Source organism: Miscanthus floridulus, chromosome 9, assembly GCF_019320115.1.
Source record: "Miscanthus floridulus cultivar M001 chromosome 9, ASM1932011v1, whole genome shotgun sequence".
Taxonomy (NCBI): Eukaryota; Viridiplantae; Streptophyta; class Magnoliopsida; order Poales; family Poaceae; genus Miscanthus; species Miscanthus floridulus.
Genome location: NC_089588.1, coordinates 28552333 through 28579557, shown reverse-complemented (window position 1 = coordinate 28579557; position 27225 = coordinate 28552333). Strand labels below are relative to the sequence as shown.

Below are 27225 nucleotides of genomic sequence, written 5' to 3'. Positions count from 1 at the left end.
TACGAGACGAACGTTTTAAGCCTAATTAGCTACAGTACCGCCTGAAATTTGGCGGCTCCGATTCAGTGCGTGAACTAAACACGGCCAAGACCACACAAAATATTGCCTGTTTTCAGAAAGCAACCAGGCACCATGTAGCAACCACTCGTCCTATCAACCAAACTCCACGTTGCCATCAGGCTGCACCAATGACCCGTCCATGCAAAACCAGTCGGTTTAGCATTGACGTCATCTTTGCCACTGGGTTCATAACACATCAAAACTTTGAAATGTTTGTATACAAGCAGACCCTTAAACATCAATCACTATTTACAGGACAGAGATTATATACATGGTGTATGATACTGAGATAAATACACTTGACACCAATATGTACATACAAAATCTGCCTCCAGCTGATCTTCCAGCTCCACGCGCCAATAAATATCACAGCAGCAACATGCCAGATCCTGCGGCATTGTCATGTAATGCAGGTTCAAACCTTTTGCAGAAAAGCTCATTGCTTGCGCAGTTCTGTGTGCTCTGAGATGACCAGGTACTGCAGCTAGATGACATTCTGAATGGATGCTGACTTACCACAGTATCAGAAACCTAGATCTAGATGGAATGACGGAGGTGCAAAACTCATGTCTGATGCATTCTTAATTTCCACTGGTTTCTGTGTCGACTGTGTAGTCTTCTGTCTCAACTGTTCAGTTGCTTGAGCTTCAATTGCATCAAGATCAAGGTTCTCAAAGAAATCATCATCAAAATATAGGTCATCAGCGACTCTGGTGGCAATGTGTGAAGATGGTTCTGGTTCAAGGTTTATAACAGGGATTGCCGGAGGTTGCTGGAAGCCTAGCCTTCTCTTTCTGCAATCCAGTTTAGTCGATGATTCCCAAATTGGCGATCGCTGTTTCACACTGATCCTGTACAAAACTGTACGATGGGCTTGGATTTACGGTCTGATGCGTTTGGATCTCTTTTGGAGTCTCGGTAGAATTATGCCCGGCCTGTGAAGAACAGCTTGCATTTCCGGTCCGAGAAGCAGAATTGTCAGAGACATCAAGGTATCTTGAGGGTAGAACTACTGGGGTCTGAGTAAGCAATGATTGCCTGCACAAACATTAAACAGAAATTGGCTTTAGGAAATAGCTAACATATGAACTAAACTCATGCAAATAATGGCAAACTATGTGTTGGTCTGAGTATCTTAATCACAATAATCAAACCATGCAAGTCCATTTGTTTTCAGTTGTAAAACTACGTGCTAATTTTGAACTGTAACCACCAATTTTAAAACTTTAGTACTTGTGCTTGTTGATGCCATATTGAATGCCAGGAACACAATAACCACAAACATACAATTTTGATGGACATATCATTCCAAAACTGCAGCAAAAATGAGTTGCGTGATGATCTGATAATACCTGTAGAAACCCATCATGTCACCATTGTGTCGACCACCTTGTTCAGTTTGTGTAAATTCAGTTGGAGTTGCCTGATCATCAATGAAGCTATCTTCGTATTTATCTTCACTCTGATTATCATCCTCATCCTCTGAAACATCTGCATCTTCAGACACCCTAATGCAATAATGCAGGAGTAAAGTTGGTAAGATAACATGACGCATAGGTAAGCTATGACAATAGCAAAAAAACAACCAGCAAAAGTTTGCTTGCTGATATGTAGTTTTCATTCCAAAGGTGACAGGAATCTTACTCGACTTCCTCGTCAATATAGGCATCTAGACGCCTCTTGGTCTTCCTTTTCACCCCTAGAGTACGAGGTTCAAAACATCCATCAAGATATAAAGATATGTTCCAACAAACACAAAAAAGTTGAAAATTTATTTTAACATTATTGAACATTGACTATAAGCGTTGCAAGAACCAGCTCACCCATAGCATGTTTTATTTGGTTTGGCCCATCTTTATTAGCAATATTGCATTCTCCAAACCTATCATGACAGCCATCCAAAGACATGGAAGAGACTCTTTTGATCTTGTCACCATATTTGCATAGTCTTCTGTACTTAGGTGCTTGCTGGACTGATCCCGATGCATCCCCCCCTGATCTAAGCTGATAATCACCTGAGAAACTATCATACAGCAGATTCCCAGAAGGACTATGTCTGGTAGGAGTAGTCATTTTCACATTTGAAGGATGCATTGGCTCTTCTGTTTTGGCTCGAGTCTGATCTAGCACATACAACCTTGATGATCCACCAAGCTCGTTTGTCCCAGAAAGCAATTTACCATTTTTCTCAAAGTTCAATGGTCCTTTGTGACATCCAGCTACATTGGCGTGAGCCCTCTCATCACGTGACTTTGGAGAACCACACTTTGTTACAGCTCCAAAGTCTGCAGCTTCGTCCATTTCTTAATGTAGGTGGCTAACTTCAACCACTGGAGACTCAGGAACAATTCCTTCTTCCATATATACTGTTAGCCTTGGACTAAGCTCCATATCTTCCTGATATGAATAGGTGGACTCTGGCAGTTTAACATTGCAGGGTATGTCCATTTTCTCCCTTGGGCTTGTCAGCGTTTTAGGTGGTACAGTTGTAAACACATGATTATCATCAACATTGTCACAGTGTCCAGAGTACTCAGGGGAATGCATGGCTACAGTTGATACATTATCCACCATAGTTTTTAAGGCGTCGCCTAGGCGACGACTAGTCGTCCGGGCGGATTTTCAAGCGCGGCGTCGCTGTCGCCGCACCGTCCCGGCGTATGGCGTCGCCTTGCGGTCGAAGGCGTCGCCTAGTCGTCCTTCTCGCTGAGGCGGACGCCGCGGACGTAAAAGGCGCAGGGAAAGAGCGGCGCCGCGCGCTCGAGCGGGCGGGAAAAGAACGGCGCGACGCCCTCGCGCGGGAAAAGCAGCAGCGCCGCGCCTACACCTCCCGCCAAAGCTCCCAATCCCCATCACGTCTGAGAGAGCGAGAGAGGAGAGGGAAAGGAAGGAGAGAGGAAGAGAGGAGAGGGCGGCGATGCACCTCAAATCCGGCGGCGGCGGCGGCGCAGGCGACTGCCCCGCGCAAGTCCGTCCTAGCCGCGCGAGGCCGCCCGTCCGCGCGACTCTGCTCCGCTGCTGAGGCCGCCCGTCCCGTCCGCGCGGCTCTGCTCCGCTGCTGCGACTCTGCTTCGTTGCTGAGGCCGCCCGTCCCGTCCGCGCGGCTCTGCTCCGCTGCTGACTGCTCCGCTGCTGAGGCCGCCCGTCCGCGCAACTCTTCTCTGCTGCTGAGGCCGCCCGTCCCAGCCGCGCAAGTCCGACTCCGGCGCCGTCCGCTTCTACTCTGCTCTGCTCCGCGACTCTGCTCTGCTTAATATGTAAGTTCAGCTTGTGTTTTATATACCTCATCTGCTTAATATGTAGCAAGGAGGCAACTCCGCCTGGTGTCAGGCCTTCTGTTTCTGTGAGAACTGAGAACCCTACTGTTTCTGTGAGAACCGAGAACCCTCTTTGCATTTGAGTTGGAACATGGCACACCATTTTCTTGGTATAGCTCCTCATCCTTGGCCCTCCTTTTGCACAGAGTAGAAAAGCGATTCTTCACTGCATTGTCAGTTCTGTTGTAGCCAAACCCAAAAATACATAAGCCATAAACCTTAGTTCACAAATCTCATTTTTATCCTTTTTTCAAATTGCAATAAACAGCAATCCAATAAGAAAAACACACCTTCCAGAGACAAACTTTTGCAATTTCAGTCCACTTGTTTCCAAGAACTTTTTGAGCCTGCATAACAGTGACAAGCTGATAAGAATATACAGTTGGACAGTTTAGAAGCTTACAACAAGAACAAACAATTTTGAAGATACAAGTGCAGACTGCAGACAAACTAAAGGATTAGAAGTTTAGAACTGATACCACACAACTGCAATGCATGTCTGAACTTTGCTGCATAGTTGGAATGGATAGCTCACAGGCTCATAGATGAAACCATATGTAGAGTTTGCTAGTATTATTATTTTTTGATCTGTTGTCTGCTAGTATTTTTTTTTTTTGAGACTTGCCATTGCCAACTTGCTAAATTTTTTTTCTAATGCTCGAATGGCAAGCATTAGTCCACCTTCTGTCAACAATGAGAACTATGATCCTAAGGTAGACAAAGCAAGAAAGGCCAACTCAAATGATCCAGGCTGGAAGTATGGATATTGGGCAAACCTTCAGAAGCCAGATAAGGTGACATGTACTCTTTGTGACACTGAGGTTTCTGGAGGGATAAAAAGGTTGAAGCAGCATCTGGCAGGTGGATACGGAGATGCAAAAATGTGTCCTAAGACCACCACTGCCATTAGGAAGGAGATGAGAGATTACTTGGAATCCAATAAGAGGAGGAGGCCATTGTTCAACGAAGAGGATGATGAGCCACCCGAGGAACCAGCAGATGTGGTGGTGGTAGATGCAGTAGCAGCCCCAGCAGCTAGAGCTGAATCTGTTCAAGCTGAAGACAGTGCACCTGCAGAATCCCAAGCTTCCAAGGTGCAGCCAAGTTCAGGGACTGCAGCTAAACAAAGGCGTGCAAATTATTTATTCAAGGCTACTGCAGCAAGCAATACAAAGGCAAAGCCGAAGGTTAACAAGTCAATTGTTGAGATGCTTCGGAAAACACCTGAAGAACTTGTTGATGAAAGGCGTAAAGGATGTTCTCAGCCAACAATTCCAGCCAAGATAAGAACCAAAGAGGAGAAGCACTATGTGGATCAGCAGTGGGCCTTATGGTTCTATGAGTGTGGTGTGCCATTTAATGCAGCAGCAGCAAGACAGTTTGAGATTGCAGTTGAGGCAACTGCACAATTTGGTTCAGGTTACAAGCCTCTTACTCCCTATATGTTAGGTGAACCATTGCTTAAGGATGCTGTGAAATTGACCAGTTCTATGAGGGAGGAACATGAGCAGGCCTAGAAGATGTATGGCTGCACACTTATGTCAGACGGCTGGACTGATAAGAGAGGCCGTCATTTGATCAACTTCCTTGTGAACAGCCCTGCAGGGACTTATTTCTTGGAGTCTGTTGATGCATCAAGTGAGGTACATGATGCATTTATGCTTGCTGATTTATTGGAGGCAAAGATTGAGGAGAGTGGGGAAGACAAGGTGGTTCAAGTTATCACTGATAATGGGGCTAATTACAAGGCAGCTGGTAGAATTCTAATGGAAAGGATTTCTACGCTGTATTGGAGCCCATGTGCTGCACACTGCTTGGATCTTATGCTGGAAGAGATAGGGAACTTGAAGGAATTTAAGAAGCCCATTGCAAGAGCCAAACGTGTCACAACTTTCATCTATAGGCATGGGAGAATTCTTAGTTTGATGAGAGAAAAGACAGGGGCTGATCTTGTGAGACCTGCAGCCACTCGATTTGCCACCTCTTTCCTCACTTTAAAAAGTTTGCACAAGCACAGAGATGCTTTGAAGGCTTTATTTGTTAGTGAAGAATGGTTGGGGAACAAATTGGCAAAAACTGCAGCCGGTCAAGAAGTGCACAACACTGTGCTCTCTATGGAATTTTGGAATTCAGTTGAAGATTGCCTTAGAGCTTCAGCACCTCTGCTTATTGTTCTTAGGGTGGTTGATGGTGATGAGAGGCCTGCAATGCCAGAGGTTGCAGCACTAATGAATCATGCAAAAGAGAAGATCAAGCTCAGCTTTGCTACTGAAAACAAGAAAACCTTGCTCAAGAATATCATTAAGATCATTGAGAAGCGTTGGGTCACACAAATGGACCATCCTTTGTATGGGGCTGCATTGTATTTGAACCCAGGAAGACTGCATTCTCTCATACAAGCTAATGATGATGCAACTGTTGGGCAGTTAAGAGGCTGTTTTCTTGATGTGCTTGGAAGAATGGTGGAGGATGAAGAAATTAGAAGCAAGATTGATGCTCAATCCTTGGACTATGAAGGCCTTAGAGGAGATGCATTCTCAAACAAAATGGCCAAGCAAAACCTACAGAATTTGAACCCTCGTACGTGCTGTTTTTCTTATAATTTCAGCAAGTTTTAGTATGTGCAATTTAATTCCAGCAAGTAGCCAAGTATATTTCATCTCAAAATGCTAATATATGTTTGTATTTGGCAATATAGTTGATTGGTGGCGTTCATATGGTGGTCGTGCTATTGAGCTTCAAAGGTTTGCTAGGCGCATTGTTAGTCTTTGTGCTTCATCCTCTGGTTGTGAGAGAAACTGGAGTACATTTGAGTTTGTGAGTATTGCCAACTTCACTAGTCACTGTTTTCTTCTAATTGATTTGTGCTCAGCTAGCTAATTAATGACACATTTATTTGTTGTTTTCCCATTCTTCTTTTGTAGATGCATACAAAGAAAAGAAATAGGTTGTTGCATAAGCGATTAAATGACATTGTGTTTGTTTCCTACAACCGGAAGATGAAGACCAGGTTTCAGTTAAGGCATGAGAAAAAAGGGAAAAATTTTGATCCTTTGGTCATTGAGGAGTTTGATTGGGACAATGAGTGGGCTGACTCCTCCTATGTTCATCCTCAAGGTGCCCGTGGGTGTGACAATGGTGACAATGTTAATGGCCTTACATGGGAACTTGTGGATGAAGCTGTTGGTGCATCAAGCTCGCTGCGAGGCCGCAATCTTCCAAGGAATGCCAGCAGCAAGCGTGCAAGAAATGGACAGTCAAGGTTGGCTGAACTTGAAGAAGACTTAGGTTGGGCCAATGAAGAAGAGGAAGAGGAAGATCCACATGACGATGCTGATGTGAGTGATTGTGAGCAGGATCCCAATGGCTCCAACGGTGGCGGCGAAAACATGGAGGGTCCAAACATCCTTGATGAGTTTGATGACGGATATTGAATGTTGAGAGTTGGCTGCTAGCAGCATATGGCTAGCAGATTTCAGATCTGCACTAGTTATATTTGTGAACTGCTTGTAATGTGGCTAACTATGCCACTAAGACTCTTATCTATATTTCTAGAATGTTTGTAATGTGGCTAACTATGCCACTAAGACTCTTATCTGAGTTTATGGGCTGATCAGCTGATGTAATGATGACATATTGATATTTGCTTGTGTCTTTTGTTGCTAAATTTCCTTGCTGTTGCTAAATTCCTTATTGTATATACAGCTTGCTGTTTGGGAGAAGAAAAGAGAGGTCAGATCATCAAAAGGTATTTCACTATCCATATTTAATCTGATTACAAAGTATTTCTGTTACATAATTATATTAATGAGTCACACATGTTGAAACTTGTTAGGGGTTGTATGGCACATGGAAGAAGGCAACTGGAAACAGGAGGATCACTGCTACATGAGCTCCAGAATTGGCAGCAAAAAGGTATGTATAAGTGTATGTTTGTGCTGTCCTATGGAAGGTTAGAGTATGTGTATGGCGTCGCCTCGCCCAGCGCCTAACTCGCCTAGGCGTCTGGAAGGGGGTCGAGCGCCGCACCTCGCCTTACCGCCTTAAAAACTATGTTATCCACAAACATATGTTTGTCTGTATTGGCAACAGGGTGAACAAATTCAACTGTTGTCCCACTGACGCCTGCTGCTGATCTGTAAGGTTTGGCTTTGTTCTGGCCTTTGTTATTCCAAACTGCATTCTTTATGTCCTTACTGAATGCAAATTTTTGAGGCAGGACAGGTACAAAAGTAATCAAAACGCTGCCTCTTCTATCCACAGTTAATTAATCACCACTGAAGAAAGTGTGAATAGGATACTTCTTAACTGGAGAACCTGGCACAGAAACATTTTCATTCCACACTACTCTTGGTGAGGCTTCTGAACCGTCACATTCCTGAGGCTTTTCCTCATTTCCATTAATAGCATAGAGACCTAAACATGATTAAGAATGTCATTCATCAATTAAACAGAAGTAGATTTGAAACTCCAGGCTTGTAGTTGTGAAATTGCTGAACAGAAATCATATCCATTGAACAAATGAGTTGCCATAAGCTGAGAGATGATTTTACATAAATCCAGTGAAAATACTATTACTATTAGAAGCTTATAGTGCTAAGATATCAGCAACATAGGGCGTACCCAGTGCAGAGAGCTCCCGCTCTGTGCGGGGTCTGGGGAAGGGTGTTAGTGGCAAGCCTTACCCTCGCCTGTGCAATGCGAGGAGACCGCGACTCGAACCCGGGACCTTCCGATCACAGGCGGTAAGACTCTACCGCTTGCACCAGGCCCGCCCTTCAAGATATCAGCAACATAAACTAAACAAATATACAAGGGAAGAATATGACTGGTATTGGTACCTTCATGTTCCAGACCCTCCTCCACAGCAGCAACATTAGCAGGTTCTTGCAAAGGGATTTCACACTGAATAAGAGTTCAGAAACAATAGTACCAAGTATGATTTTTTTTCCATTTTTAAACTATACGGAATAAACAACAAAAAAGTTCACACAGATCTTCAATGAATCTACCTTTGTCCTGAAAAGAGATGGATCTTGAAGTTGCTGCATAGCATCAGTTAGCATATCTGTTGTCCGAAATGAATGTGGAACTTTGTGAACGACACTTGGATAAAGCTGAAATCTAGGAAATGCAACAAGGGACGGCCTCCAAACTTCTTTGCACGCACCAAAGTACCTAGCAATCATTTGACCGTCTGCCTCTGACATCTTCCATGGACTCGGCGATGCTTCTTTTGCAGCAACCCTCGTTTTCCTTAAGTGAGGAATATACTTGTCTATTGTCAACTTAACATACTTAACTTCTGGTTTATAGACATGTGGAACCTGTTAATGTGAATAGTTAAATTAGTATTTCAGAAGAAACAATTTTACAAAAAAAAAAAAGATTATACAAAATTACCATCCTAGGACTAGCATGGTATTCAAATCTCTCACTGTTATGCAATAGCTTCCTCATGGTTCGACAATCTCCTTGTTTCTTTCTGTACCCCTGCAACTCTTGACCTTCATAAGCCAAAACCAGTATGAGCAGTTAAGGTAGCAAATGCCTAAGAAGGAAACTTGGTTAGCAATGTAACTTTTGAGCTTGAGAACTTGCTGTGCTCATCACCACAAAAGGATATCAACTCGCCCTTCATTCTTTCTCCCGGTTCTTCCCATCCGTTGAATCATCCTTAATGGTGAGACATTGGCATCGAAACAGATCACGAGATCAACCTCAACAATATCTAGTCCTTCCTCGCCGATTGATGTTGCCACCAAAACATTATATACCCCAGATCGAAATTTCTGTAAATGATCTAGATGAGTACTGTCAAGAACTGACAGGAGTTATTGTCTGATACCTGCAAAATAGCTTGTTGAGTTTTTTGGCTTTGCCCCTTCATTTGGTTATTACCTGTCAAAGACCAAAGCTTGAATTAGTAATGTGAAACAACTATCTGGATTCATGATTCATCTACTGCATTTTTAAATGCCCCACATCTTGTATAGATTTCTGCTGTAGAAGTACCTAGACAAAGGGGATAAGGGGGTATTCACTAGGTTCAACCATTGTGTTTCAATCGTCGCCTAGGCATACCCCAGATGCCGCAGGATGCCACAAGTTTTAGTTACACCATATCGCCTAGGCTACCAGGTGTACCCCCAGCACCACAGGACACCACAACACCTCAAAAATCATGGGTTCAACTGAACACAATCCCACACTCATGCCACATGTTTTTTCCTAGTATATCCTAAATAATCTTTGTAATGTAGTACTAACTTTAATGTTCAATCACAAATACATGTCATTTTGGACATACATGGAATCAAGATCTTCAAAATTTAACTATTGATAGCCTTTAAAGTATTTTTACGGAACATTATAATTTCATGTGTAGATTCATTCTGAAAGGTACTTCCATGATATTATGATTCTATAGGCTTTTACATATGTATAGAAAGAGAAAGACCATTGTCAAAGTTACATTTTGGAGAATGTGTCGACAGAACAACATGGTTTTATAACCAGAGGAAGTAAAACAATAGCTAATCAGAACTACAAAAATACATCTGCATGACCTACTTCTGCAGAATCAGAATTTATATGAAACGAGATCCTCCATACCTGCTGAGCTTTGACCAATGAATTTAACAGGTCTGATAAGTTTATCATCAATATCCTGTAGTGAGCAATATATTTCACTGCATTGCAAAGCAATCATCAAAATATTCAACCTTTATGATAAACTGACGAACAGAGGACAATTAAAGTGTTTTCAAAGCAAACATACAACAATAACTTTGTATGTTATATAAGGAATGTGAACAAAATTTAACAAAACAACTGTGCATACTTAATTTATAGATTACAGGAATTTGTCAAGGCAAAAGAGTGATTCAAGGACAGCTATGGCCAAACTTGTCAAAATACAAAACATTTTTTTCCCAATCATCAAATAGTTCAGAGTTCAGCAGATAAGTGCCAGAACAGGAATAGAAATGTATGAAAGAGCTATTTAGTAGTAGGAACAAAAACCAAGTTGCAAGGTTTGATTCTTACTTGACACTTTCTCAGTAATGGGAAAATATAATAATCCTCGAGTTCGTCAAATTGGAATCAGTACCTATGCCATTTACCGTAACATGTAAACATAATGTGTTCAAGGACAAAAAACGTGTAAACATAATAAGCTATCATATGTGGATCAGTCTAGTTGATGTTAAGCAGCACTTGGAACTCCATGGCGGCATGAATTAAAACATAAGTCCTTCATAGGGGACATGCATAAATCAATGGGGTACAGTGCAGCGGTCACACAAAACAGACGAAATAATTCCACATTTACCAGAATACTACTATTACTAGCATCATGTGTTCTGATAAATTGCAAACCGAACAGTCAAATCCAACAGACATAACACTACTTTGCTACATAACAGTATACCATCATTACAACCTCTATTTCGAAAGGCGGTCCTAGGCACCGGCTCACTTAGCACCTAAGTGACTTGTCTAGGCACTTTCCCATCTAGACTGGTTTAGGCCTTTAGGGCATTGATCTATGTATGGAAGTGGGACAAATCGGAGATGGGGAAGATGAAATATGGTCATGGAACTCATGGATGCATGATGATGTCAAATTTCCTCTTTTTCACATGGCATTATTCTAGCTGACTGGAAAAAGGTACAAATGTCTACACCTAAGCAGAGCAAGACCAAAGGGGTTCAATTAGCTGACTGGAAAAAAGTAGAAACGTCTACACCAAGTGCTAATGTAATATAAGTTGTGTTTGTGTGCAGGTAGTCTTATACTCCTCTTTAATGCAATCATGTGCAGCTTTCTTGCGTATCTGAGAGGGGAAAAAGCCTGACCGCCTGCCTAAGTCCTTTTGAAACAATGCTTACAACATACAAATAAACAAAAGCACCATTGCCACACGCATAATAACAACAACAACAAAGTCTTTAAGTACCAAACAAGTTGGGGTAGGCTAGAGTTGAAACACAGCAGAAGCAATCAAGGTTCAGGCACATGAACCCATAAAGTTAGAAAACCGCAGAGACCACCTCTTCTTTACCTGTCTTCACCGGCACACAGAGGAAAACTGATCATGTTGAAGCTAATCTCCATCATGATCCATCTCATACTAGAGCTCTGCGCCCTCTATTATCTTTATCATACAAATATAGAGGGAATCAAAACATTGCACAAACTCCCGCTGGTCTTAAAATGAAAAGGGGCATGCCAACTTACACATGGCCGTCCATCCTCATCCATCTCTTTCTCTGACTCTTGGGCGAGTATCATTTCTCTGTTTACATAGCAAGTATCTTCCAAACACTTAAACTGAAATGGGACAGGGATCAATCCCAATGCTTAAACTCAAATGTTACAAAGTTCATATTACAATTGATTTTACTTACATCGAATTGACATATTACAATTGGAAGGAAGCTTCCAAGAGTGCTCCTAAGACTAGGACTGCCACGGGTTCGTTTATTTGCTCCTAGTAAGTATCTTAGTTTCTCTTCTCGTTTTGTGTATAGAGCTAATTATCTAACCGTAGAATCATGCACATATTCTTTTTTTGGACTTCATCAAGAAGGCTGAAAATCTTGATCGTAACCCCCTTGAGATCCCAAGAATATGTCAATACAGCCATGCCAAGATTAAGTAAAATGAACTTTGTAACATTTGAGTTTAAGCATTGGGATTGATCCCTGTCCCATTTCAGTTTAAGTGTTTGGAAGATACTTGCTATGTAAACAGAGAAATGTTACTCGCCCAAGAGTCAGAGAAAGAGATGGATCTGATGGATGAGGATGGACGGCCCTATGTAAGTTGGCATGCCCCTTTTCATTTTAAGACCAGCGGGAGTTTGTGCAATGTTTTGATTACCTTTATATTTGTATGATAAAGATAATAGAGGGCGCAGAGCTCTAGTATGAGATGGATCATGATGGAGATCAGCTTCAACATGATCAGCTTGCTCTGCGGTTTTCTAACTCTATGGATAGTTTTATTAACCTCTCTTGAACTCTTCAGTGATGTACTTCGTCTCTACAAAGAGAATGTTGTAGAAAGAACTAGAGACACAATAAAACTGAATATATTGGGTCATGAAGTGCTAGAATCAGTTTATGTACAATGCTTCAAACCACGCGGATATATTCACTCATCCATAATGTACTTAAAATGTGAATTGTGGAATCGAGAGTGGAAGGACAAAGTTATTTTATCTTAAAAGGCAGTTGCAAGACTCTAGCCTACCCCAACTTGTTTGCGACTTAAAGGCTTTGTTGTTGTTGTTGTTGTTGTGCAGTTGTAAGTACTTTTATTGTTTTGTTTTTTCTTTATCCATGATTTACATCTTTTCAATTTTCTTCTAGTATGAATTGTTAGACCCGAAGCTTGAAACAAGTACGTTAGCTATGGAGCTTGGACCGCAGAATCCAAAGCAAGCTAATTTGGTATGTTACTGATGTTCTTCTATTTTCTTTTTGTTACATAGTTCTTTTATATTGCTGAGTTTTACAATGGGATATTTCCCCCCACAGATATTTATCCCCATCATTCATTTGAAACATTGGTTCTTGATCGTGGTCTCACGCATCAAGAGCACCATTTATATTCTTGATTCATTGTCTAACGAGTCCCGAGTGTCAGTGATTTCTAGTATTATATCGACACTGAAGAAGCAGTTGCAACAATCAACTGCTGGATCTGATTACAGCGCCGAAGTACTACGGGTTCGGTCACAAGAAAACACGTATTCTTCAGCTTTACCAAAATATTCTTTGCTGCTTCTGCTACTGCTGCTACTGCTTCCTCACTTTTGTGGTTGATTTTTTTCAGCTATGATTGTGGTTTCCATGTGTTACTGTATATCAAAGGATTTGATGATACAGAGAAGATATGTGGAATTAACAAGGTAATTCAACAATTATAACAGTTATATTCGTACTTGCAAATCCCATAGAATTAATTATGAATTAAAATTGCAGGATATGGTGAAAAAATGTCGCATAGAAACTTCCATAGACCTTCTCTGCCACTGTCTTAACAAAAGAGATACGGTCATAACTGAATATAATAATGGTGATGTTGAGTGCTTGGAAAATAGTTTCTCATATAACAACGTTGTTTTCAACACTGCTCTTCACGAGGAAAGAGAAGAGGATGCGTTGTTCGGAATGAGTGACAACCCTTTGTCTGTATCTGCATTCATGGAGGGAATCGTAGGCAATAAGGAAGCTCAGGATATAAAGACTCCGGATGATGATCACAAGCAGGAAGACACCCAAACTCGAGGCATGGAGAGGGCTGCAGGAAGCTCATCAGTGAATATTCTGGATGACTATAAGAAGGCTGCCTATGGAGAAAATGCCGAGGCTAGAGGCAACAAGTTGAAGGATGCTGGTAAAGAAGAGCGGACTAGCCAAAAGGCTGATATATATTGTAATAGGAGGAAGAGGCAAAAACCAGTTTCCTCAGAAATAGTACTATCAGCTTGCGCGAGGCAACGACCACTTCCTAACTTGTCTACTAAAGCACACGTGTGGCTTAAGGATGAAATACTTGAAGAGGTTTATAAGCTTGTCATTGAATGGTATGTTTCTGGAAACCTTATGATTATATTCTTGTAAAACTTGCTATACTGATATGTGTTATGTTTTCAATTCGAAAAGTAAGGAACATGTTATATTGAGATTTGGAGAGATCTCAATGACTGGTTCTCAATTAGAACAGTCCCTCCAAGGAGGTGAGGGTGTCAGGGATCTTATGATATTATTAATTCAATGCCTGAAGAAAGATTTGACTGGTAGCACCAGAACCTTTGTCCCACCACTAGACAAGGTAAAAGGACATTGCTTTGCCAGCAAATTTAAGAACTATAGCAAAATATCTTGTACTTATTGTTTTCCCCCAAGTGCAGGACGACCAAGATTTGGAGAAAAAGATTGAGCATGCACTCCCCATTCGGCCAAATCGCCAAACCAGGTCCACCAAGTTATCTCCAAGAATTGTAAGTTGTGCATCAATACATGTTTGTTTGGTTTTGGAACTGTTAATTCCCCAAAACCAAACCAAGATGTGTGTTTTTACAGCTATACTGCCCTGTCTTCTTCTGCGGTGAATGGATTGTCGTATGTTTCGTGCTTACAGATGTGAATCAGATCCATGTTTTTTGCCACATTGATTCCTTCCACAGTATTAGAAGTTTCGTGCTTACAGATGTGAACCAGATCCATGTTTTTTGCCACATTGATTCCTTCCGCAGTATTAGAAGTTTCTGTTTGTCTTTGGGAGACAAACTAAACGAAGCCTTAAAAAAATGCGGATACAAAGAAGTACAATTTCCTGAAACCTCATTGGCACATACTCCTTCCTCTATAAAGTCCAATGCCAGTGTCTTTGCATCCATGTTTTTTTTGAAAAAATCAAAAGTTCTGAAGAAAAAAATTTCAAGAAGTTCACCTGGGATGATGAGGTCTGTTGAAAGAACTTCCCTTTTAACCTGCTATGGAGTTCTGAAAATACTGTATAACATTATTTCTCTCTGTTTTTTTTCAATTTGCAGTGGATGGATGCATTCATTAGAGCTTACAAGTTAGGGCTTTTGCCGTACTTTATGAAGCACGAGGAAAACGCTGCAGCCGTGCCTGGTGAAATTGTTCAATTGATCAAAAAGGGATAACCTGGAGGAATCAATCTTAGGCTCATCTTTGACTAGATGAATTAGCTATCTTGCTATGTGAACTGTGGTCTTCTATGCTAACAACGTGTGCAACTTTTGACAGGTGTGCTGAAGTCAATAGGATGTTTCTGAGGAGTTGATCTCAATAAAAGTGCTGGGCAGGGCTTCAACCAGGCCAAGTTATTTGGGCTGGCTCGGGCCAGCCCGATTGTTTTCAGGCCTGTTTTGCTCTAATCATGCCCATGCATGTTGCTGGGGTGCTCCTTTTGCTCTACGTGCACCTAATAGCTGTTTTCCAAGCACATCCTTTCAAGTCTCCTTTTATTGCCTCTACCTAAGTCAACTTCGGTCTTCCTCTACCTCTCTTCACATTACTATCCTGGCTTAGGATTCCACTACGCACCGGTGCCTCTGGAGGTCTCCGTTGGACATGTCCAAACCATCTCAACCGGTGTTGGACAAGCTTTTCTTCAATTGGTGCTACCCCTAATTTATCACGTATATCATCGTTCCAAACTCGATCCCTTCTTGTATGACCGCAAATCCAACGCAACATACGCATTTCCGCGACACTTATCTGTTGAACATGTCGTCTTTTCGTAGACCAATATTCTACACCATACAACATAGCAGGTCTAATCGTCGTCCTATAAAACTTGCCTTTTAGCTTCTGTGGTACCCTTTTGTCATATAGGACGCCAGATGCTGGCGCCACTTCATCCATCCTGCTTTGATTCTATGGCTAACATCTTCATCAATATCCCTGTCTCTCTGTAGCATTGATCCTAAATATCGAAAGGTATCCTTCCTAGGCACTACTTGACCTTCCAAACTAATATCTTCCTCCCCCCGAGTAGTAGTGTCGAAGTCACATTTCATATACTCAGTTTTAGTTCTACTAAGTCTAAAACCTTTGGACTCCAAAGTCTCCTGCCATAACTACAGTTTCTGATTCACTCCTGTCCGACTTTCATCAACTAGCACTACATCGTCCACGAAAAACATACACCAAGGGATGTCCTCTTGTATGTCCCTTGTGGCCTCATCCATCACTAAGGTAAACAGATAAGGGCTCAAAGCTGACCCTTGATGTAGTCCTATCCTAATCGGAAAGTCATTCGTGTCTCCATCACTTGTTCGAACACTAGTCACAACATTGTTGTACATGTCCTTAATGAGCCCGACGTACTTCGTTGGGACTATATGTTTGTCCAAAGCCCACCACATAACATTTCTAGGTATTTTACCATAAGCCTTCTCCAAGTCAATAAAAACCATGTGCAGGTCCTTCTTCTCCCTATACCGCTCCATGACCCGTGTTATTGCTCTCAAGCGATGCTCGATAACTCTCTCCCATAGCTTCATAGTATGGCTCATCAACTTAATTCCCCGGTAATTCATACAACTTTGAATATCCCCTTTATTTTTGTAGATCGGTACCAATATACTTTTCCTCCACTCGTCAGGCATCTTGTTCGATCGAAAAATATGGTTGAACAGCTTGGTCAGCCATACTATAGCTATGTCCCCGAGGCATCTCCACACCTCAATTGGGATACCATCCAGTCCTATCGCCTTACCTCATTTCATCCTTTTCAATGCCTCTCTGACCTTAGATTCTTGGATTCTCCGCACAAAGCGCCTATTGGTGTCATCAAAAGAGTCATCCAACTGAAAGGTTGTGTCTGTATTCTCACCATTGAACAATTTGTCAAAATACTCTTGCCATCGATGTCGGATCTCATCCTCCTTCACCAAGAGATGCTCCCTTTCATCCTTAATACACTTAACTTGGTTGAAGTCCCTTGTTTTTCTCTCACGAACCCTAGCCATCCTATAAATGTCCTCTCCTTCCTTCGTACCAAAATGTTGGTAAAGATCCTCGTACGTTGCCACACTTACAGCTCGCTTTGTAGTCTTCTTTGCCACCTTGTACTTCTCTATGTTGTCCACATTCCTGTCATGGTACAAGCGTCTATAGCATTCTTTCTTCTCCTTAATAGTCCTTTAGAGTTTCTCGTTCCACTACCAAGTATTTTTAGCCTCGCCTCCACTTCCTTTGGTTACTCTACACACCTCTAAGGCCACCTTCCGAATGTTGGTTGCCATCTTCTCCCGCATGTTGTTTATGTCCTCTTCTTCCTTTCAAGAGTCCTCTTTGATAACTCTTTCTCTAAATACCTCTTACGTCTCCCCTTTCAGTTTCCACCACTTTGTTCTTTCAATCTTAGCTTGTTTATCCTTACGGGCACGCACCTGAAAACGAAAGTCTACCACCAAAAGTTTATGTTGAGAAACAACACTCCCCTGGTATCACCTTGCAACCCAAGCATACTCGTTTGTCCTTTCTTCTTGCGAGGACAAAGTCAATCTGGCTAGAGTGTTGTCCGCTACTGAAGGTCACTAGATGACATTCTCTCTTTCTAAAGAAAGTGTTGACTATCATCAGGTCAAAAGCTACCGCAAAATCCAGAACTTCCTCCCCCTCCTGATTCCTACTACCGTACCCAAAACCTCCATGAACTGCCTCGAAACCTACGCTTGTAGTACCTACATGCTCATTAAGATCTCCTCATATAAAATGCTTCTCACTACTAGGTACAACTCTAATCAGACCATCTAAGTCTTCCCAGAACTGTCTCTTAGCACTCTCGTCGAGGCCTACTTTGGGGGCATACGCTCTAATTACGTTCAAGACCATATCACCAATGATAAACTTGACTAAGATAATTCTATCTCCTTGCCTTCTCACTCCCACAACACTATTCTTGAGGCCCTTATCAATCAAAACTCCTACTCCATTTCTATTCGCGATTGTCCCTATGTACCAAAGCTTGAAACCTGTATTGTCCACCTCCTTCGCCTTCTAACCCTTCCATTTAGTCTCTTGAACGCATAATATATTTACACGCCTCCTAGTCGCGGTATCAACTAATTTTCTTAACTTACCTGTAAGCGACCCTACATTCCAACTACCTAAACGGATCCTAGTTGGTTCGACTAGCTTCCTTACCCTTCGCACCCATCAACTCAGATGTGAAAACGCTTGCTCATTTTTCACTACACCCGGGCGCCGATGTAGCACGCCACTAAGGATGCGACGACCCGATCCTTGCTCACTTGACACCGTGCCCAGATCGCGACACGACGCGTCACGGGGGTGACGACCCGGCCCTTGCTCATTTAACATCATACCTGGGTTCCAATATGGCGCGTCGCTAAGAGGGTTACGCCCCAACGGTTTTCTTTCGGGTTTCATCTCCATTAGAATGGCTAGGTTTAACGTTGGCTCGCCACGCCTATCACAACCCTCCTCCTTTACCAGGGCTTGGGACCTGCTATGTTGAGACAACATAGGCGGAGTTCCACACACGCATAATACTCAATAGAAAAAAGCTTTAAGCACAAGGTTTAAGATTTTGTGGTGATTAGTTGTCCTCAAAAATATGTTTCCTATTCGTTATAAATCTACTGATACACCATTGAGTTCATAGAATAAAACATGCACTCCCTCTGTTCCAAAATGTAAGTTTTGTGCTAAGTCAAACTTCTCTAGCTTTAACAAGTTAATAGAAAAATGCACAAACATCTACAACATCAAACTAGATTCATTAGATACACCATCAAACATATGAGTGTACTTATTCAATATTGTATATGTTAATACATTTTTCCTATAAATTTGGTCAGAGTTAAACAAGTTTGATTTCATTAGATACACCATGAAACATATGAGTGTATTTATTCGATATTGTAGATGTTAATACATTTTTTCTATAAACTTGGTCAGAGTTAGACAAGTTTAACTTAGAAGTTAGGACAAAGTTAAAACAACTTAAATTTGAAATGGATGGAGTACAACATTAAGAAAGAAGGTTACTTACTGAAGTGCTCAAGCATCAGCCTTTTCAATTCCTCTACTTTTGGAGTCGTACTCGTACCTTGAGATGAGGAAAGCTTCATCTTTTGTTTTAGTCGCCAAAAGAGGTTGTTCTTGCGCATCAAATTCAAAAACCTTCAATAAACAAGAACAGCGCTAAAGATGAACATAGATAAAAGCTTGCTTGCAAACTAACGCACAAAAGCAAGAACAAGTATCAACTCCGTAATCATCACAATCATAATTCTATCAGTATGCTCATATGACGAGGGCACAAGTTCAATACTAATCATCTTTGGGTATTAATTTATTAAGTTCTGGAATGGTCAAGTTTCCTGAATGGTAACTACAACTGCCAAAGTACCAATATCGCGCATCCATGCTGAAAATTTAGCTGGATGTTCATAAAACTTGTAATCCAGTTAGTTAAAAAAGAATTCTATGAAGTTGAAGAGGATAGGCAGAAATTATTTAACCACTAAGATGTACGTCATAAAAAAAAATCACTAAGATGTTTATCATAAATTTATATCAATAAGACACATTATGTACAATTTTAGAAATGCATGGACCCAGCAAGGAAATAGTGCCCTCTGTTTCTCTTCCCAAATTCCTTGCCTTAACTGTGTAATTTTCTTGAAGTAGACCTTTTTCTCAAAATTTTATTTAAATTTCCTTAGACTTCTAAATCCAAGAAAACATCAAACATTACCTAAATAAGTAAAAAGAGCAAACAACATATGGCAACTGGTTGCCGTGCAGCTATAGGTATCACAAGTAAACGTTGCTATTTGGTTAAATTTATAACCTTGAAGACAGCTCAAATGTGATTAAGTTGCACTGAACCATTCTACATGAAGATCACACTATGGCTGTCAACAATACGGACTAGTAACTACTGCTGCATCAAGAAAACAGATCTGTCAAGAATTTCCATACAGCTTTACCAAAGAAAATAGTCCTCTCAGTCCTCACATGCCTCATACTCCCTCCGTTCCAAATTATAAGTCACTTTGACTTTTTTGGTACATCCATTTTGCTATGCATCTAGATATAACGTATTCTAGATACATAACAAATTCTATGTACCAAAAAAGGCAAAGCAACTTATAATTTGGAACCAAGGGAGTATTTATGAGCCTAGTATGCATCACTGCAAATAAAAATTAAAAAGTACATTTATGTAGCAAAAGTGTGAAGACAGTACCCTCCCTTCAACTTCTTGTCAAGATACCCATGTGCAAATTGGGTTCCATGGCTCAAAAGCAACCTCCTTGTGACAAAGTGGGCCAAGAATTACAAAAGACCTTTCAATTTCCCCTCTCTCAATTTCATGGATATTTGGTGGGGGTGCTTCCTTGAATTTATCCTTAAATTTCAGCAGTTCATATTGGGTCCACTGGTGAAATCATGTGAGCAACTAACGATCATCAGGGCACAAGTGGATAAATATTCTTATAATCAAACGCATATAAACATAATGATTGTGATTTTAAAGGTATGATAAACATACATTTGCATAATCCCGATGGTCAATCACACCAGCATCATGCAATCGATTAAGATGTGGGCGCACAATATCCAAAAGCATATCAGCGACTTGAGTAGCATCACTGCCAGAAGGGACCTACACTGGAACATGCGATTTTTACATCACAGAGGAACAGTGTATTGTCAACAAAAGTTCACACGTACCTGCACAACTTCAACTTTGCGTGTGTTAACATACTGGTTCACTCTAGAATCCTCTGCATAACAATAAATTAGCTCCGAAATGCTTAAATTGTCTATAACACTTTGGATCTTTGAATGCTTGGCTGAACCACAAGTAGGACAAGATTGCAAACTTAGATGGTGCCTTCATGATTGGGCAAGTAAGTCTATTTTAATGTAGAAACTTACATCCTGGTGTAGCAGTTAGAGCTAAAATCCTTAAAGGCACACGAGATGCTAGCAACTGCGAATGTGACAGAAAAATAAAGACTGATCAAGCCAAGTTGCACAGCATTCAAAAAACTAGTTGACTGATGTTCCCTCTAGCAATGATTACAGATCGGACGACTAATCACGATTAATCGTGATTAGTCGTCCTTATCGTAAAAAGGTGCTCGATAAGGGTCCTCGATTAGTTTGGACCGATTAGAAACCTTATCGTCCGATAAGTTGCGACTAATCACGATTAGTCGTCCGATCAGACACACATGACGACTAGTTGGGCCAGTATATTCAGCTAAAGAATTCGGCCCAGCTAAAGAATTCGGCCCACCTAATAGCTGGCCCATTAGGGTAAGATAAGAGTGAGTGTCTGACTGACGACTAACGAGTGAAGGAGCTGGCTGCAGCCGCCGCACACGGCACATTTCTCTCTCGCTCTGGCTCTGCTCTCTCTCTCGCAGCTCCGTCCGCAGCGGCGCAGCTCCGTCCGCGGCCTGCAGCTCCCTCGCCGGCGCAGCTCCGTCCGCGGCCTGCAGCTCCCTCGCCGGCGCTGCTCCGTCCGCGGCCTGCAGCTCCGTCCGCCGCGGCGCAGCTCCGTCCGCCGGCGCAGCTCGTCCGCGGCCTGCAGCTCTGTCCGCAGCGGCGCAGCTCCGTCCGCCGGCGCAGCTCCGTCCGCAGCGGCGCAGCTCCGTCGGTCAAGCGCTAGGGTGCGGACGATCTACGAGAGCAAGCTCCTGGAGCACGATCCCGAGCGCCACCTCGCTTGTCTCCTCCCCTGTCTCGCGCGGACGGCGTTCACGAACAAGGACTGCGGCAAGGGCGAGCACGAGGCACAGTGGGCGGTAGAGCAGAGGGCACTCCACGGCCTGAACCAGCTCGCCACCTCCTCCTCCTCCGACCTTCTAGTCTGCAGCTCCGTCCGCGCCTCTCGCCGGCGTCCGCAGCATCAAGATGAGCCACCACTCTGCCTCCTCTGCCATGTTTACATATATTTACATCATAATATATATAGTATATACATGGTCGATCAGGCCATCTAGGCACAAGGACGACTAAATGTCCGACTAGCCGATTAGACCGATTAGGACCGACTAATCGTCCCTTATCGACGACTAATCATCCCTTATCGACTTATCGGTGGTCATACGACTAGCCTCGATAATACGATCTGAAAACATTGCCCTCTAGTCAGCAATAAGTGACGTTATGGGGTTGTCTTAAGTCAAGTAGTCAACGATCCCGAACTTCAGTTACAGATTACTTTTTTATGTGTAAAGTTTAGATATTCGATTATTCAAATGATCTGAGTAACTTGTCACAAAATGTATTCATATAATTATACTTTTGATATGTTTAATAGCATTTTGTAACAAAAGGTACTAGTCAAAGTTGTGTTTGGAAACCATGTCAATTCAATGTCCAAAACACCACTTATTTTTTGTGACTAAACAGAGTATTATAATGAATCAAAAGAGCTCACAATGGAGCAAAATGATGACAACAAAATAGGATTTCACGTGCAGATAAAACAAATGAGTGTAGTACATGACCGTGAAACATACCTCTCGAATAACCATGCAGTAAGCATAATTTCCTGATGCTTTATGAGCCTCATCTATCGCTAAGCAAACTATTTGCTGTACCATGCATATACCTGTTAAAACCAAAGTTCATAATGAAAAATTGGAGAATAATAAAAGTAAATTTTAAGCATATAACAAAAGTAAGAACATAAAACAAAAAATCAACTATATAGAGTAGTTCTTAAATGCTGATTTGGAAGTAAGTTTGTGTTCAGTTATCATTCTAAAAATAGTAAATGAACCTCCAACTGATAGCAAGATGGATTAGCAATAAACAACCCAAGAATATCACTACCTCCAGACAATGGAAACAGCTTGTTTTCTTCTTGTTTTTGTTGTCTGAGCCTCTGAGGGTCAAGTTTAATTGACTGGAACTAGTAATAAAGATTGCCAGAAACAGTCAGAAATAATCACCAGATTGTATATCATTCTGAAGAACTTGTGGAGTGACAAAGAACACTCGCTTTGACTTCCAGTGAACTGATCGAGTGGAAGGGCAAAGACCTCCTTTCATATCTATTATCCACTCTTGAAAATACACAATTATGTCAGTTTCCAGCATGCAGCACAGAAAAATGTGCAGCACAAAGCAAAAATGAGATTTATAGATACCAGACTAGTATTGCTCAAGTTTGTTTTTGACCATGGAACTCTAAAACTGGAAATTTTTTACCGCCGAACCATCAAGACCAGAGAAATTTGGCCACCTAACTTGTTTCAAAGGTGGTTTTGTATTTTCTGAAAACAATAAAGTTGGTTCATTTAAAAAAAAAATCAAAACTAATTCAATTGATATCAGCAAAATATGAAACCAGTACCAAAATATTTCTAAAAATATAATCCATTTGTTGGTAGTCTATTTGAAGTTATTTGTTTTTATTTTTCCCATTACCAATGTTTTATTGCTCGTAGTCATGTCTATTACTTATTAAATCATCATTTTGCATTATATTATACCCGAGATTGACCTTAAGAATCCATAATAGATTATGAGTAAATAAAAGATATGGAAGATGGCACCAACCTTGCAGGTGCCATGCTCCACTAGATATATCATATTTAGCCATTGCAACTAGTATATCATCGCTAGCCTCCAAAAATAATTTGGTTACTTTAAACAACATATTTGGTTTGAGTACGGATTCTCTTGTCCGATATCTAGGTTTAATATAGCACAAAATGATGATTTAAATAAATAACAGGCATGACTACAACAATGAAACACTAGGAATGGCAAAAAATAAAATCCAAATAACTCCAAATCCAGCACCAATAGACACATTATATTTTTAGAAAAATGTCGGTACCGGTTTCATATTTTTATGATTTAAAATAACTTTTAGTTATCATTTTTAAAAAAATAAACTAGCTTTATTATTTTCAGAAAATACAAACCCACCTTTGAAACCAGCTAGATGGCCAAATTTGTCCAGTATTGTTAGTTCGGTGGTCAAGGATTACTAGTTTGAGAGTTGCATGGCCAAAAACAAACTCGGACAATAATTGGATGGCCAAAAATAGACTTCTCCCTAAATAAAATAAGAAAATCACCAACAACAGATTTATTTGCAGTACCTGTGGTATTCCCACTGTATTGTAACATGCCTCAATTTGCTGAGTAACAAGGGGACGTGAAGGGCAAGTAAATATGATTTTCCCTAAATTTCCATTGTAAATAAGAACAAAGTTTCAGCATCAATTCCACGAGTTCATAAAATACATAAAATACAGCATCGGAGAGGTAAACGGTTAAAATGATGTGCAAAACATTACCTTCAGAAAACCATCGAAAGTAGTTGTACATCACTACCGCAACAATAAAAGTTTTGCCAAGTCCAGTTGGCAAAGCTATTAACGTATTGGTAAACAGAGCCTTTGCAACCATATACTTTTGGTACTCTCGGACTTGTACATTAGCTGCAACGCATAAAAATAAGGGGCTCTTGCGTTTGTACCCTTGTTTTGTATCGAAATTGTGATTTGCCCCTATTTTTTTGACTTTGTGAATTTACCCCTACTGTGCCATTCACGAAGCACCGGTTTGCCCCTACTCCGTCATCCACCCCTAACGGTGTTAAACTTTGTACAAAAGACATGAATGCCCATGCGATTTTGCACCTTGTTTTTATGTCTAATTGTGATTTTGCCCCTGTCTGGCCGAGGCTCAGTTGCGTGCGGCGCGGGGTCAACCGTCCGGCCATGGCGCGGCCATCGAGGACGCGAACGCGCGGCACCCGCATGCCCCCGCACCAAGCCCCGCGCGTTCGGCTGCCGTCTTGTGTGCCTTGCGCCGAGCCGCGCGGCACCGGCACGCCCACGCACCAAGCCTCGCGCAACGCGCTCGCGGGCGGGCACCGCGGCCCTGCGAGCTTTGTGCCCCACGGCCAGGCGCTGCCGCTGCCCCGCGCCTTGACCCAAGCATCGCGGCTGGGCGCCGCTGCTGTCCTGCGCGCGCCGCGCTCAAGAGCGGGTGCCGCAGCCCTACAAGCACTGCGCCCCGCGACCAGGCGCTGCCGCCGCCCTGCGCGTGCTGGGGCCCTGCGAGCGCCGCGCCCCGCGGCCAGGCGTCGCGGTCGGGCACCGCTGCTGCCCTGCACGCGCCGCGGTCGTGGGCGAGCGCCGCGCAGCCAGGCGCCACCGTCCCCCGCACAACGCGACCCTGCGAGCGCCGCGGTCGTGGACGAGCAGGAGGTTGAAGATAAGATGAGGGGCAACATGGCCTTTTTGCCTCTGTTTGCAGGGATTTTGATTTTTTTTAATTCATTTATTCCATATCCATCTAACAGACATCCAAACCAGGGGCAAACGGATGGTTCGTTTTAAAATAACATGGGCAAAATCACAAAGTTGAAAAAACAAGGGCAAAATCACAATTGGACTACTGGACAGGGGCAAGAACACCATTTTCCCTAAAAATAATAGCCAAAATAAATTACAAAAGCTAGATATGCTGCTTGGATTACATATAACAAGATAACTATCTAGTATCTAGTGAAGTGTACCCTTAAATATTTAAAGAGCAAACATGGTTCTACAAGAACTAAACAATAACCATTAACCAGAAGAAAATGGAAACTCTGACAGGAATTTTTCATTGTCTATTTTCCAAATTGCTTAATTGCATCCAGTTATTTGCATCTGAGGAATCAAACTTTGTGCATCCATGTTGAAATTTGGGGGTTTCCCTATGGTGTTTAGGTAGCTACCTGCTACAAAATCAAGGATTTCCTCAAATAGATAAAAGAAACTGGAAAAATTAGAAGTGATGCGCGTCAACAATTCACAATCAAGATATCATTTAGTAGAATGCATATATCAATCCCATGCTATACCACTATACTAAAATAGTGCTATTTAACAGTTGTTAGCAGATGCAATGGGCAGAGCAATAGAATCAACCATGTGAGCAACAAACATGTAATCCAGTTGTACTCAGGAATACGACAACCACAATGCACTCAATACTTAATCTACAACAAAATGCAGAAACCCTGACGGTGGTTTGGGGAACTCATGTGAAGGCCTAGTAAAACCTGCATTCTAAAGACATGGATAATTAAGCGAAGAGATTCCAAATAACCAACCTAAGTTGTTGCACCAATAACATCCCCAAAAAAATGGCATTTGCTTGATACAACAAAAAACATATTGCCAAGGGTGGACAGGCTCCTAGTCTATTCTATCCACTTCAACTAAAAGAGGTGCATGCTTCTATGGGTGTAGTGTTGTTCCAGCAAACTAAACTACTTATCCTCATGTTTTAGTTTTTTGCTTGATTTCCTGTTGCAATCGCGTACCTAGTATGGCTGCTCACGTGCTTGACAAAACAAAGTTTAGAGTCGGGTTCCACATCCCTGAGTATCTGGTACACTTCAGTACCAACAAGAACTTCTGGGAATGTATATCATGAAGCAAGATGGCTGCCAATATTGACTAATAAAGTCCCAGCCATTCACTAAAGATAAAGATATCTATTTTCCAAGTTGGCTCCACCCATAAGCTGAATCCCAGCATGAAAACCAGAACAAAGAACAGCTATTGGCAAAATGCAGCAGAAACTCAAACCCCCCCCACTTGGATAGATCCATGTCTTCACAGCCTCGTGGTCTAGGGCGACGGCGCAGGGATCATACTCAACCTCCACATTGGGCCGACGGGAGCATCCCTTGCCGGCACGCTTGCCCCGACCCGAGCATCCCTTGCCAGCACGAGCTGCAGGGTGCCCCCGGCCACCAGCAGGTGGCAGTGCCACCTCCGCTGCAGCCCTCTCCTTCTCCCGCTGCCTCCTGGTGAAGGATTCGATGAATCGGTCCTCCACGGCCTTGGACTCGTCCGCGCCGCCGCCACCTGGGTCCACCCCCACGCCCCACGGCGCCGCCTGCGCGGGCGCTGGAGTGGGCCTCTCTTTCTCCAGCCGCCTCTTAGTGAATGAGTCGACGAAGCGGTCGAGCGTCCACTGCCGCGCCGCCCGCCGCCGGTGGCCTGTGAAGCGGCGCCGTCGCCGATGGCTCGGGGGCGCGCGGTGGCAGCGGATGATGCACCGGCGCCGGGGCGGGGGCGGGGGCGGAGGACGACGCGAGGGCGCAGGCTCGGTCGATCTCCCCGCCTCTCCCAGTCGAAGCCCTGCGGTTAGGGTTACGTGAGCGGGGCGCGAGGAGGAGAGGCGGGGAGATTTGGGGGGAGGGAGAAGAGCTTACGTCGTCATCGTAGAAGTCGTCGACGGCGAGCCGCGGTGGCGCAGACATCCACCGCCGGGGCAT

At 42.5% G+C, this 27225-nt stretch overlaps 1 protein-coding gene and 2 pseudogenes across 1 annotated transcript; 2 read left to right on the top strand and 1 right to left on the bottom strand.

The window, feature by feature from the left end:
* Window positions 1-415: 415 nt before the first annotated feature.
* Window positions 416-27225, bottom strand: LOC136479549 (DEAD-box ATP-dependent RNA helicase FANCM-like; annotated as a pseudogene).
* LOC136483584 (uncharacterized) lies at window positions 4889-7011 on the top strand. The gene is made up of 3 exons (XM_066480703.1): window positions 4889-5957; window positions 6076-6194; window positions 6302-7011. Exons 1-3 carry the CDS (start codon window positions 4898-4900, stop codon window positions 6809-6811), a joined length of 1689 nt encoding a protein of 562 aa, XP_066336800.1. The 5' UTR covers window positions 4889-4897; the 3' UTR covers window positions 6812-7011.
* LOC136483844 (uncharacterized) lies at window positions 12173-14984 on the top strand (annotated as a pseudogene).

What these genes read in the sequence shown, in the direction of transcription:
- LOC136483584 (XM_066480703.1), top strand. Translation starts at nt 4,898, where the DNA reads ATGTATGGCTGCACACTTATGTCAGACGGCTGGACTGATAAGAGAGGC. An exon ending in CCTACAGAATTTGAACCCTC is followed by an intron (nt 5,958 to 6,075) that starts GTACGTGCTGTT and finishes TTGGCAATATAG; the next exon opens with TTGATTGGTGGCGTTCATAT. An exon ending in ACTGGAGTACATTTGAGTTT is followed by an intron (nt 6,195 to 6,301) that starts GTGAGTATTGCC and finishes CTTCTTTTGTAG; the next exon opens with ATGCATACAAAGAAAAGAAA.